Here is a 14,636-nt window from a genome sequence, read left to right as displayed (position 1 = left end):
TCAGGAGCTGAGGGGAATTTTATAGACGCGTCTTGGGCTCACCAAAGAGGTCTTCCTGTATTCGATCTTCCCTCTCCACTTACAGCCCATTCTCTTAATGGACATGAACTAATGACTGTCACCTACATTACTGGCCCGGTGAGTGTTATCACTTCCGGGAATCACAGAGAGGAGTTAGAATTTTATTTGTTTAATTCGTCTTCTGTGCCGATTGTGTTGGGTCACCCATGGCTCTCACTTCATAATCCGCATATAAATTGGGCAGATAATAGTATTTTATCTTGGAGTTCTCGTTGTCATGCTGTTTGCCTTGTTTCTGCTTTGTCTCCTGTTTCTGTTTCTTCTGTGTTGCAGGAGGAGGTGGCAGATCTATCTCAAGTGCCTACTATTTATAGTGATCTGCGTGCGGTCTTCAGTCGGTCCCAAGCTGTCTCTCTTCCTCCTCATCGACCATATGATTGTGCTATTGATCTCCTCCCGGGTACTTCTCCGCCTCGCGGACGTCTTTTCTCCCTGTCCGCACCTGAGCGTGAGGCCATGGAGAAATATTTATCAGAGTCTCTAGCAGCAGGTCTGATTCGTCCCTCCTCTTCTCCGGCAGGAGCAGGTTTCTTTTTCGTGAAGAAGAAGGATGGCTCTTTGCGCCCTTGTATTGACTATCGGGGGCTGAATGACATCACTATTAAGAACCGGTACCCCCTGCCTTTGATGTCTACGGCCTTCGAGGTCTTGGGGGGTGCAAAGTTCTTCACGAAACTGGACCTACGCAATGCTTATCATCTTGTCCGGATGAGGGAGGGGGACGAATGGAAGACAGCTTTTAATACACCTACAGGGCACTTCGAATATTTGGTTCTTCCGTTTGGGTTGGCCAACGCCCCAGCTGTCTTTCAAGCGCTCGTCAATGACGTGCTTAGGGACATGATTAACGATTTTGTTTTCGTTTACCTGGATGACATTTTGATTTTTTCCCGTTCTTTTCAGGTACATGTTCAGCATGTCAGACGAGTGCTTCAGCGGCTGCTAGAGAATCAATTGTTCGTGAAGGCGGAGAAGTGCACTTTTCATGCCCAGTCGGTTTCGTTCTTGGGATCCATCATTTCGGCGGAGGGGATCTGCATGGACCCTGCGAAGGTGAGAGCTGTTTCTGATTGGCCGACACCTGGCTCTAGAAAAGCGTTACAACAATTTCTTGGTTTTGCAAATTTTTATAGACGCTTTATCAGGAATTTTGGCCAGGTGGCGGCACCTCTGACAGCATTAACCTCCACCAATATCAGATTCTGTTGGTCTAATACTGCTCAAGTAGCTTTTGATGATCTGAAATTCAGATTTACTACTGCTCCAATCTTGATTTTGCCGGATTCTAACAGACAATTTGTGGTGGAGGTGGATGCTTCAGAGGTGGGTGTCGGAGCAGTTCTCTCCCAAAGATCCCCTCAGGATAATAAGTTGCATCCGTGTGCTTATTATTCTCATCGCCTTTCTCCCTCAGAGCGAAATTATGACATCGGCAATAGAGAGCTGCTGGCAGTACGCCTGGCTTTGGGTGAGTGGCGTCATTGGTTGGAGGGGACGGCTACTCCATTTCTGGTGTGGACTGATCACAAAAATCTAGAATATATTCGGTCTGCTAAGCGTTTAAATGCTAGACAGGCTCGCTGGGCTTTATTTTTTGGCCGTTTCAATTTTGTATTGTCTTACAGACCAGGTTCTAAGAACGGCAAACCTGACGCCTTGTCCCGGCAGTTCGACAGCCCTGGCGACACCCCCCCCCACCCCCCACCCCCCCGATACAATCTTGTCTTCGGATTGTTTGGTAGGGGCTGTCGTCTGGGGTGTTGAAAAGCAGGTTAAACAGGCATTGGCTCAAGTTGAAACCCCTTTGGGTTGCCCAGCGGGTCGATTGTTTGTTCCTGATTCGGTCCGCACCGCGGTCTTGCGATGGGGCCACTCCTCCAAACTCACATGTCATCCAGGGGTGAGGAGGTCGCTGGCAGCCATCCGCCAGCGTTTTTGGTGGCCTGCTATGGTTAAGGACATTCGTCAGTTCGTGGGGGCGTGCAAGGTTTGTGCTCAAAATAAAACATCTAATCAATCTTCATCCCCTCCCTTTTCCTTCCCGTCCCTGGTCGCATATTGCCCTGGATTTTGTTACTGGTCTCCCTCTATCCAGTGGCAATACTGCGATCCTTACTGTGGTGGATCGTTTTTCTAAAGCGGTCCACTTTATTTCCCTTCCCAAACTTCCCTCTGCTAAGGAGACGGCTTGGGTGGTCATTGACCATGTCTTTCGGATTCATGGTCTTCCGGAGGATGTGGTCTCTGACAGGGGGCCCCAGTTCGTCTCCCATTTTTGGAGGGAATTCTGTCGACAGCTGGGTGCCTCTGCCAGTTTGTCTTCAGGATTTCATCCACAGACCAATGGCCAAACCGAGCGCGCTAACCAGGATCTTGAGTGGATGCTCCGATGCCTGGCTTCCCACAACCCTTCCTCCTGGAGTCAGAAGCTAACTTGGGCTGAATATGCCCATAACTCTTTGCCGGTGTCTTTGACTGGGTTGTCCCCGTTCATGTGCTGTCTTGGTTATCAACCCCCTTTGTTTCCTTCCCAGGCTGTCGAAGCTGCCGTTCCCTCAGTCCAGACATTTATTCAGCGTTGTCGCCGTACCTGGAGCAGAGCCAGGGAGGCGCTGATCCGGTCTGGGGGACGCACCAAGAGAGCGGCTGACCGCCATCGGACTGCGGCCCCGAATTATGTTTGTGGGCAAAGGGTATGGCTCTCTACAAGAGATTTGCCACTTAGAAAAAAACGTGAACAATGATAAACACAGAAAATTAAGAAGTAATTAACTTTGGATGGCATATTTAATACATATAAGTTTTAGAATATTTTTAAACAAAATAAATATTTTAAAGCCTATTATAAAACGTAGCACTTAATGCACTTCACAAAGCCGACACATATGTTGTCACTGCCCACGACTTGTTGAAAATGTTTCCATATCTCCGACTTTCCTCCAAACTTGCTCAAAGTTAATTCCCCCGTTTTAATTTTTGTCTGTACGTCTTCAAGCTCCATGTTGCACTTAAGCTATACACATACACAATTCAGCACAGCTGGCCCGGTGTTATGTGTGCCAGTGGAGGAGTCGCGGGAGCTAGAGCGTTGCTGCGCATGACACGCGTTGCAACTTGCGCAACTTTGTAGACCTACACGTCACGTGTTGCTCAGGCCGACTTTGCTAAAATATTCGTATAATATTTATAATTATGGCATAGCTCTCCACCCAATTATCCTAATTAAGTAATGATTTTAAAAAAATAAAAATAAAAAATAAAACACACACAAATGCTTGATCATGGCCCCGCCCAACCCGGCCCGGCCCGAAGATAGTGGCAGGAAATATCGGCCCGACCCACCCCACGGGTCGGGTCGGGTCAAGTCCGGGCTCGGGCTCGGGCAGAGAATCTAAACTCTAACTGAGACTAAAGCCTAAATCCAAACAACAGTGCAAACTTCTCCGAGATTCTGAAGCAAACTACCTTTAAACCTGTGTGCAAGGGTATACCTGGAAAAAAGCTCTTTTAAATGTGATCACACCAGATATTGATTTAGATTTCATTCTATTTGATTTAAAGTAACAACTATTCATGGTATTACTGTTTAACTGGTAATGAGTGAGAACTGCAAGTGATTTTTTGTAACATTTGCTACAATCAGCACACGAATAAGCCTCCTTCTACAGGGTGCATTCAACGTAACATGCACAATTATTTCCTAGTAAATTATCTTATAGACAGATGGCCCGCTCAAGCAAATCAGTATACTTTATTTGGGAATTTAATAAATCAATGTCTGTGCTGTGCATGTGATTGTGCTCTTACCTACACATGTGCGGCCATCTATTCCTATGGTAAGACCCGCAAAACACTCACACCTGAATGAGCCCTGAGTGTTTACACACCGTCCGTTCATACACACACCTGGAGTCCGGCACTCATCCACATCTGTGTGAGACACACACGCACACGCACGCACGCACACAACAGCCGACTCTATTCACAACTATTCTACTGATATATTTCTACAAATAGTCAAGTATTTTCAAATGTTCATAATTTTCAATAACTGCCATTTTCACATGTCAGAAGAGGGGCAGGAGAGTTTGTCAGTTCACCTGTACAGTAGCGTCCGCTGGAGTGGAGGGTGAATCCAGGTTTACACACACATTTATAGCTGCCGTCTTCATTAATGCACATGCCGTTGAGACACATGTTTGCAGCGGCACATTCATCATGATCTGAGAATGAAGACGACTCTTGTATATTCATTCTTACTGTACTCATCACATCCTTCATAACTGCCCACCCAGGATGTTATTCACATTGTTCATTTGACCCTAATCTTATTGTGTGTGTGTGTAATAAAATGTTACAGCTAACTGCTATGAAAAAGGTTGAGCATGTTCTGGACAATGTCTTACCTGTGCAGTTTTTGCCATCAGGTGTGAGCTTGAATCCTGCGTTACAGATGCACTGAAAGCTGCCCTCTGTGTTGAGACAGCGGCCGTTCTTACACAGCAACCCATTCTGAAGACATTCGTCAATGTCTACAAAACAATAACATCACAGTAGAGAATACAGCTCCACCATATTCTAGCCAAACTATTCATATCGGTCCTGCTGGACAAAAACCATTATCAAAACCAATATTTGAATTCAATTGCGTATGATGTTTTTGTGACAACTCTTTGTGTACATCCCTTTGTGGCACACAGTATTTACACCCGTTACCAATTCTCTCATTTTCGTGCACTTCTTTCTCACACGCTACTGTGATCACTGCAGTGACAGGCGTGAACATCTTTTCAAAATCTCAGAAGCAGGAGTTGCTAAATTGAGGAGGACTTGCATGACCATAGAGTTGTACATAAAAATGGGAAGTCTTATCACAGTTTATTTGATGGTTTTGTACTAATTTGCATGCGTTTCTACTAACTGCCCCACTTTATTCTAATTTTAGCAATTAGGAATGTTTTCCACACAAAGATAAACATTTAAAAATATACCTTTGTAATTTAAAAACAAAACAAAATGGTGCAGTTTAATTACTTCATATATTTTTTATAAGATGCTACTGACAAACTCAAATATACACCATGGGTTCATTCTCACCAGTGCAGGCCTGTTTGGCTGGAGCCCTGAGAAAGCCTGAGTGGCATCTGCAGTAGTAGGAACCAGGAGTGTTGATACAGTTTCCATTAGTGCAGGGCTCATCCGCACACTCATCTACATCTGCACACAAAACACAGAACACTCACAGCAATCAGTGAAAGTCACCGCTTCAGGGACATTTCTGTTGGTTCAATTTTATGCCTTTCGAAGCTCTTTGAGATGATTGGTCAGATTCCAGATCATTTATGAACAACTCATGTCTGATTCATGAACATTTGATGTGTAGAGAGATGAGGGGTGAAATGACCTGAACACTCTCCTCTGGTGTCCTCTCTGTATCCAGTGTTACAGTCACAGCGGTAGTCAGAGCCCACACAGCGTCCGTTCAGACACAGATTAGGAAACAGACGACACCTGTTGACGGTCTCATTCATACGAACTGCAAATAAAACAAAAACTTATCAGGAACTCAAAAGCAGCTTGGGAGCAATTATTCTCTGTCTTGTTGGATTTTGCTTACCAACAACAGGACGCTGTGGTTTAAATCCATTACTATCGCCTGAGATCTGAGGGATTTGGGGAATTTGATGAATCTGAGGTGTGAGGAGTCCATTGTCATGAAGTGGGTGAAGTATCTGGTCATTAGAGGTAGAACTGAAGCCGCTGGGATGTTGAGGATGCGTATCAGGATCTTCTTCACTGAACCCACTCAGAGCAGAGCCCACCAGACAGATCCTGAAGTATTCGTCTGTAAGGAACAGGAAGGAGAGACACAGCTGAGCTATCATGCTAATACTGTGTCTAAAATATTAGCTACCGAACACTAACTTTTACTAAGGAACAGAGAGAAGTCTTAAGCTGGGAGTAAGGGCGAGGTTGAGCTCGTTGCTGTGGATGATGTCAGCGTGCTCATTAACTAAGCACACAGTGATTGGCTGATAGGGGAGGGGTCTCTGTCAGAGATTTGTTCATAGAAATATTGTAGAGAGCTATATAATGTTGCCACATTCAAAAAAAGGTTTAAAATGCAGGCTAAGTGTCACTAATTAAACAAGTATATGTTCAGCTGATTGTCAGCCTCTTACACGTGTGCTTCTCATAAACAATTAGCTGATATGCATATGAACAGCCTCTAAATGAACAGAATAGAATAATCATGGCTGATAGTAAGAAAACCAAACTGGACAGAAGAACAGCTGTTACTTCTTGCCCAACCTGTTAATAAAAACAAGGATACAATCAAAGGAAAATTTGCAAGTGGGATAACCTCCAAAACCAAAAAAGTTGCATGGGAAAACATGTGCAAATAAATGTTTCTAGTGTTTCTAAAAAGTTAAGCTCATTTTAGAATGACTTAGGGGTCCTTATCACTAGTCCTAACATTTCACAGAGCTAGTTTTAGCGCAAAAAAATGCTTTGTAAAATACTCTTGGAGCAAAAATGTAGTAGTCTTAAATTTAGGATTGATACGCCCATTATATTTAAGATTTTCTCCTAAATCGGCAAGTTACGAGCTACTTTTAGCCTTAAGATGTTTTGTGAAAACTGGCCCAGATGTTTACTGACAATACATAAATAAAAATAATACAAAATAGCAAAGTATGTATGACTGGAGCCTTGTAAAGAGTGCATTAATCACCTGATCCAGGTGTGGGACACATTTCATGAGCTGTGCTTTGACTCCAGCAGCGTCCACGGTCACAGCAGCACTGGATTTTACTGAAGCGTCCGCTGATTTCCTGAGCACAGCGTCCATTCACAACTGATGCATAACAGACGCCTGACCGCTGCTCTGAAATATACACACAGACACACAAAGCTATGCACAATGACAGAATACTGAAGATACAAAAAATGGTTCATATTTAGATGAACATTTGATCCACTTCAAGGTGATACGGTTCATATTCTCTGCTTCATATACGTGTCTGCCCTATATTTACACATATAGCACAGTCAAGGGTGTTCATATATTTTCTAGCAGTGTGTGTATCTCTGGATAATCTTGCATGTATTAGTTCGCTGTCCTGTATTAACCAATACATTTACTACACACAGGTATAAGTATAGACTTATCTATGGAACAGGAAATTGCTTTGAACGGTAATGTTGCATAACATCTGTGCTTATGGATGTGGTTTGTGCATGTGCTTTCATTAAACACAAAGGGTACTGTCAGAATTCCTCAGACAGACGGAAGCACACATGCTCTGGCGCTGATCTGCACTTATTAACATTATAAAGGAGGTCACAGAGTTCCCCTCTCTGGATAGTCTCCTGTGCCCATCAACACTACATATTATTGTATTAAATGTATAGATTTCATAGTATCTAGTCATGTATAGTACATCTGAATCAGCTTCATCTCACGAATTGAAAGAACAGTTTTTTTTTGGGCCACTTTGGGTCTGGAGAGCTACAAGGCTAATTACAGGTTGAGGTCTGAAACGTTATCTTCCTGAACACAGAACTTACCACATGCCTCAACAAGAGCTGTACAAAGCACATACACACCATAATCATTAAAAATGTTTCAAAGCTGGTAACATTCCAGCCCGTATACACATATAACAGAAAAAGAAAAAGTCAATAGCTGTCAAACTCACCGAGGCAGTGTGTCCGGTCTGCAGACGGCAGATATCCAGCAGGACACACACAGGAGAAACTGCCCACTGAATTAATGCAGCGTCCTCCATCACACACATGCTGGACGCTGGAGCATTCATCCACATCTGAGACATTTCACACATACAAATACACTTACTTTCATTAGGTCGAGTTGGTTTATTGCTCCAGTACAGCAGGGAAAAAGAAAGTACAGTGGACAGCTGTACATGAGAGGAGTGTCTAATGAAAGGCATCAGCTAGAAAGCGTACGCTCAGATGGAGCCATTTCCCCTGGAGCTCAATTATAACCTCCTGGACGCAAAATACCTTTCATTGCCTGTGTTATTATATGTGGGTTACGATCGGACAATTACAGTGAGGCTTCATAAATTCTATATTGTTGGGATTGTATGCTGCAGTCTCTCATTCATTAAGTATGCTATTATTATTATTATATTACTGGAATGCTTACTGATATAGAATAACATACTAACAGTATTCTACTTACCCTCACACATCAGCGAACTCAGGTGCTGCTGGAAACCAGCGGGACACTGGCACTGATATGAGCCCACAGTGTTAGTGCACTTTCCTCCTTTACACAGGCCAGGCACAACCTTACATTCGTCAACATCTGGCCAAAGACAAAACACACAGTTCCCTTACTTTGTTTCGTCTTGAAGTGTCAATAATGAGTTTGCAAAAGGCAAGCCACAATCTAGGAGAGCGTTACCAACTGAATGAACAAACAAAACAAACAAGCACAGTTCTTTTTAAAAGAGATACGTTTATAATGTGTCACATGGTGAGGCGTGTAAATCCAACATCAAATCAATGATATTATAATAGTAGGAGTGAAACAACTGGTAGATGAAAACACATTTGTTTATACTACAATTCAACCATTGCACATCCCTGCATGAAACGGCGGTTATGATTCTTTAGGGTCTTAATGAAAAGTCTATAACATACTTTGGTGAAAATTTCTCAAGGGTAGTGTAAAAAAAACAACAACAACTCTTTTACCTTGTCAAAGTCAGCCATTTTTAGAGCGAGCTATTCTGTTGCATGTTCCTTTAAATGCTAATGAGCTCTGCTCACCCTGCCCCTCTTTGCCTGGGATGACGAGCCGTAATGTTTACTTTAGCTGCGAAACTTGCCAACAAGCACATTAAGAAAGGCCTTTTGCAAAGATGCATAAAAAACCCTTATACTCACTTCTGCTGTGGGTGAAGCTGCATCAGGAATGATTCACACAAACATGCTCAAATGTCGGGAGTAAATGATGCTATGTTCATTACTACATCCAACAACAGAACACTTGTCATCCTCTGCACCTGAGTCACACAATGGCGATCGGAGTCGGACGGTTTCAGCACGGTGAGGGCGGGGCTAAGGTAAGGCGCACATGTCAATCAATTATCGTGGGAGGGGCCTCTGTCTGTGTGTCGTCACACCCACAAGAATCTGAGAATGACCTGATTTTAAAAAGGGGATATTACTTTTAAAGATTAAAAAAAATACTACTGGGTGGATTTTATCATTGAAGGGTGGTTGTGTACAGTCGTGGCCAAAAGTTTTGAGAATTACATAAATATTGGAAATTGGAAAAGTTGCTGCTTAAGTTTTTATATTAGCAATTTGCATATACTCCAGAATGTTATGAAGAGTGATCAGATGAATTGCATAGTCCTTCTTTGCCATGAAAATTAACAATCCCGAAAAAAACTTTCCACTGCATTGTTAAGAAGGCTTCAGGGCATCCAAGAAAGTCAAGCAAGCGCCAGGATGGTCTCCTAAAGAGGATTGAGCTGCGGGATCGGAGTGCCACCAGTGCAGAGCTTGCTCAGGAATGGCAGCAGGCAGGTGTGAGTGCATCTGAATGCACAGTGAGGCCAAGACTTTTGGAAGATGGCCTGGTGTCAAGAAGGGCAGCAAAGGAGCCACTTCTCTCCAAAAAAAAACATCAGGGACAGATTGATCTTCTGCAAAAAGTATGGCGAAAGGACTGCCGAGGATTGGGGCAAAGTCATATTCTCCGATGAAGCCTCTTTCCGATTGTTTGGGGCATCTGGAAAAAGGCTTGTCCGGAGAAGAAAAGGTGAGCGCTATCATCAGTCCTGTGTCATGCCAACAGTAAAACATCCTGAGACCATTCATGTGTGGGGTTGCTTCTCATCCAAGGGAGTGGGCTCACTCACAATTTTGCCCAAAAACACAGCCATGAATAAAGAATGGTACCAAAACATCCTCCAACAACAACTTCTTCCAACAATCCAACAATAGTTTGGTGAAGAACAATGCATTTTCCAGCACGATGGAGCACCGTGCCATAAGGCAAAAGTGATAACTAAGTGGCTCGGGGACCAAAACGTTGAAATTTTGGGTCCATGGCCTGGAAACTCCCCAGATCTTAATCCCATTGAGAACTTGGTCAATCCTCAAGAGGCGGGTGGACAAACAAAAACCCACTAATTCTGACAAACTCCAAGAATTGATTATGAAAGAATGGGTTGCTATCAGTCAGGATTTGGCCCAGAAGTTGATTGAGAGCATGCCCAGTCGAATTGCAGAGGTCCTGAAAAAGAAGGGCCAACACTGCAAATACTGACTCTTTGCACATGTAATTGTCATGTAATTGTCGATAAAAGCCTTTGAAACATATGAAGTGCTTGTAATTATATTTCAGTACATCACAGAAAAAAAATTAAACAAACATCTAAAAGCAGATGAGCAGCAAACTTTGTGAAAACTAATATTTGTGTCATTCTCAAAACTTTTGGCCACAACTGTACACAAACTGTCAACACACATTAAAGGGATAGTTCACCCAAAAATGAAAATTTGATGTTTATCTGCTTACCCCCAGGGCATCCAAGATGTAGGTGACTTTGTTACTTAAGTAGAACACAAACGAAGATTTGTAACTCAAACTGTTGCACTCTGTTAGTGATTTAATGGTAGTGGATGGGCACCAAACCTTTGAAAAGTAAAAAAAACAAAACATGCACAGACAAATCCAAATTACACCCACACCGTGATGAAACATCGATGTCCTAAGACACGAAACGATTGGTTTTTGCGAGAAACTGAACAGTATTTATATAATTTATCTTTGATACACAGCCACGTCCAACTCAGCTCATCATCCGGTTCGTTACTTGTGTACGCGCTCTGGTGTAGTATACGCAAACGCCGTAAGGGGAAATCAGTGAACAGTCAACAGTCCCGGATGAGTTTGCACAAGCAAATGTAATCTTTTAGGTTTAAATCGGTTTGAACAATCAGGATAAGCGATAATTACCATTTTGAATAGCCGTTACCCACAATCTCTGTGCACTGTGTAAACAATGAGTGTCGTATACATGTGACAGATCACTTACGGTGCTTGCGAATACTACACTAGAGCGTGTTCACGTGTAACCTGCTAGAAGCTGAGCACCCACTCGGGACATTTGTTGGACATGGCTGTCTATCAAAGGTAAAAAATGATATAAATACTGTTCAGTTTCTCTCAAAAACCGATCGTTTCATGTTTTAGGATATCAGTGTATCCTCACGAGCTGCAGAGTGTAATTTGGATTTGTCTGTGTGTAACCCCTCGCACCCGGGTCCTACCACACCCGCTCCGAGCGGGTCTCGAACCCGGGTCTCCGGCACGGGAGGCGGACGCACTAACAAGGAGGCTAAAGGCTGCAACCTCTAGCGTCGGTCGCTAGTGCGTCTCTTGAGATCAGGGGAGTTAGGTTTACCCGCACAGCTCCTACTAGCTGGCCTCCGTTACATGTGCATGTTTTTTTTTGTTTTTTTTACTTTCAAAGGATTGGTGCCCATCCACTGCCATTAAATCACTAACAGACTGCAACAGTTTGAGTTAATTTTGGTTTGTGTTCTACTGAAGTAACAAAGTCACCTACATCTTGGATGCCCTGGGGGTAAGCAGATAAACATCAAATTTAAATTTTTGGGTGAACTATCCCTTTAATGTTCAAACAACATGTAAAAGTGAATTTTGTATCCGATGACCCCTTTAACAAATCCGTTGAGTGAATGATTCAGTGACTCATAAAGACAGTCTCTTGTCGCCATCTACTGGTGTTAATGTAGTTAGCAGAAATATGCTGGTGTGATTTGAAAATTCAGGTCTCCTTAGACCCATCAAACCCAATTGTTCATGAAAAGTGAGAATTGATGGGCAAGTTTCAGAAATAGCTAAGTGAGTTCACTGGTGTTACAGTAATATAGACTGGCCAATATGGTGTCAAAGGAAGCTAGAGAGCTATCTGGCAAACTGTCGCTGTTACAGAAGCACTAGATATCAAAGAAACACTCAACTAAAGTGTCTGGTGTCATTAAAACTTGCACTCAGCCTTTGCTCTACACTGCATATGTTTATTGACTGGAGCAACCTGAAATATAGCCCACTTCTTCTGCATGTAGACAACAAGACTGAGACCAATCATCTCAGCACATGGATTTTATACCAAAGACACGCAGCCCTGCTTCTCATTCCAGCCTGATGATACTCACAGTGGTGTGGATGTAAACTCAGCATGCCAATCTGACACGAACTTCAATGACCTGCCTAACATCACAGGCCATGCGCTAATGCAGATGCTTGCTGAACAACAGGAGATTTCACTTTACACCCGTCTTTGTCACCACACTGGCTGCTAGTTACTGTTCACATCAAGTTAAAGACAAAGACAAGTAACCTCTATTTCCAATGTGTAAATAAACAATTGACACTGTACTGTATCCCACTTTAATAATGAAATGGAATCAGCGCTGACCTTGGCAGGCTCCTGTGCGAGTGTTTGGTGTGAATCCTCTTCTGCAGGACGCACTCAGCGGAGGACACAGCTCACACAGGTGACCCCACGCTCGTCCCACCGTGGCACAGCACAGCGCCTTACTGCACACAAACCCACCGCTCTGAGCCGCACACTGCCCGCCGCGCACCTGGATGAAGCACGGCCCTGTTCGGTAATCTGACACATCCGCAAAAGTTACAAAACACAAAGTCCAGAATCTTCCAGTCAAAAAAAAAAAAAAAAGCAAGTAAAATAGTGGACACAAAACAGTTTTTGCTAATTCTTCTAACTTATGGAAAAACAATATGTCTTCTGAATGAAAGATGCATCTCAGTGGCAGAATCTATAAAAGCTGTAATGCTGTTGTTCACGTGTGTCTGCTCCTTACAGACGATGATGATGACCACACATTCAGCTCATAGACAGGGAGATAAACAGCATTATGAAAACACAGCTGAACTTACACTCCAATTCACAAAGAATTTCCAACAATACTACCATGATGTATAAAGTTATTTCTTCACATAGTAGGTGTCTTTGTCACAGCAGTCTAGAAAAAGACCCAAATGCAGAAGGGGCAGGGGATTAACATTTATTGACGAGAGAAAGCAAGGCTAGGATGGAGGATAATGTGAACAGCAGGACAGGGCAGTCAACAGGAGAATAAGATGAGATCGGACACAGGCAAAGTTAAACTGTAGAGTCAGGGAGATGGAGCAACACCAGACAATGGCAACACTTGAGATCAGGCAGCTGCTTCAAGAACCAGAGAATTGGTAGCAAGGGCTGCAACAGAAGCGGCACCAGTCTGAGCGCCCACTCCTTACAACAGTGGCTCGGGAGGACAAGGACAAACACAAAACAAGAACACAACAAAGCCAAAATGAAAACTGACTTAGCACTATGACTAGAAAAAACAAACAGATACAGTTTGTCTAGAACTGCAAAAACAGAAATTACAGACAAACAAAAGAGCAAAATATAGAAATAAAAAATAAGATATGGGAAAACTAGAAAAAACTAAAACTTGACTAAAGAAAAAAAAAACTAGAAAGAAAAAAAAAAACTAAATACAAAACTAATTTGGCAAGACACACAAAAATAAATAAAATAATCCACCGATCAAGCAGGCTTGGTAAAGACAGTAAATCTATAGAATAAATTTAAGTCCCAGGCAAGGCTCAGAAGACAAGCAATGTTCACAAACACAAACCAGCAGAGATATGAGATATAAAGGGACTAGAGCACATGAGGATCAGGTGAGCACAATCAGATAAACAAGGAACAGCCAAGGACTAAACAAGGGGGTGTGGTAAAGGGAAACAAGGGGGCAGGACAAGAGGAGCACATGGCCAACAAAAACAAAGACTGTGCTCAGAAATAAAACAAACAAACACACAGAGACAAAACAGACATATGACATTCAGGGCAGACCAGACCACTTTCTCACTGGAGGAAGCGTTACTATGGATTATTATGGATTTTAGTTAAAAAAAATCTTAATGATGGATTTGTTTCAGCTTTTGTCTGCTCAAGATGTGAACTGATGGACTGGAGTGGTGTGGATTATTGTGATGTTTTTATCAGCTGTTTGGACTCTCATTCTGACAGATTGGTGAGACAGTAGCTGCGTTTCCATTACAGATTTGCGAAAAACTTTGGCGCCATTTTATAAATGTCGATTAAAAAGGATTGCGAAATGATGGCGGAATCGATGTTATGCTACTGAAACAATTTTTTCCTCTTGTGATAAGTCATGGCAATAATTTTTAGTGGGATTTTGGCTATATTTGATCGAATGTGACCTGTAAATGTGAAGTTTTCATTGCTGTTTTGCGAAATACTCCTTTTTCGATTTGCCTGAAAAAAAACCCTCATGCCAGCGTAAAAACTTTTTTGCGATATATATAGGAGTTTTTGAGCAATTGACGCATTTCCATTAGGTATATTTTTTTTCTACAAATCTGATGAACAAACAAACTCATCCTAATCTTGGATGTGCTAAGAGTAAGCACATTTTTGGCACATATTCATTTT

The 14,636-nt window shown here is 42.7% G+C and overlaps 1 protein-coding gene across 1 annotated transcript in view; it reads right to left on the bottom strand.

The window, feature by feature from the left end:
- Window positions 1-14,636, bottom strand: part of fbn2a (fibrillin 2a) — a 71,825-nt gene that overhangs the window by 54,114 nt on the left and 3,075 nt on the right. The window contains 10 exon segments of the mRNA XM_073829056.1: window positions 3,889-4,011; window positions 4,182-4,304; window positions 4,488-4,613; window positions 5,179-5,298; window positions 5,486-5,617; window positions 5,699-5,926; window positions 6,818-6,970; window positions 7,785-7,910; window positions 8,294-8,419; window positions 12,579-12,776. Of these exon segments, the coding sequence (XP_073685157.1) occupies window positions 3,889-4,011; window positions 4,182-4,304; window positions 4,488-4,613; window positions 5,179-5,298; window positions 5,486-5,617; window positions 5,699-5,926; window positions 6,818-6,970; window positions 7,785-7,910; window positions 8,294-8,419; window positions 12,579-12,776 (1,455 nt within the window).

The sequence above is a fragment of the Garra rufa genome, chromosome 23 (assembly GCF_049309525.1).
Source record: "Garra rufa chromosome 23, GarRuf1.0, whole genome shotgun sequence".
Classification (NCBI taxonomy): domain Eukaryota; kingdom Metazoa; phylum Chordata; class Actinopteri; order Cypriniformes; family Cyprinidae; genus Garra; species Garra rufa.
The sequence above is the reverse complement of the archived record's forward strand: the minus strand, read 5'-3'. Positions and strand labels throughout refer to the sequence as shown.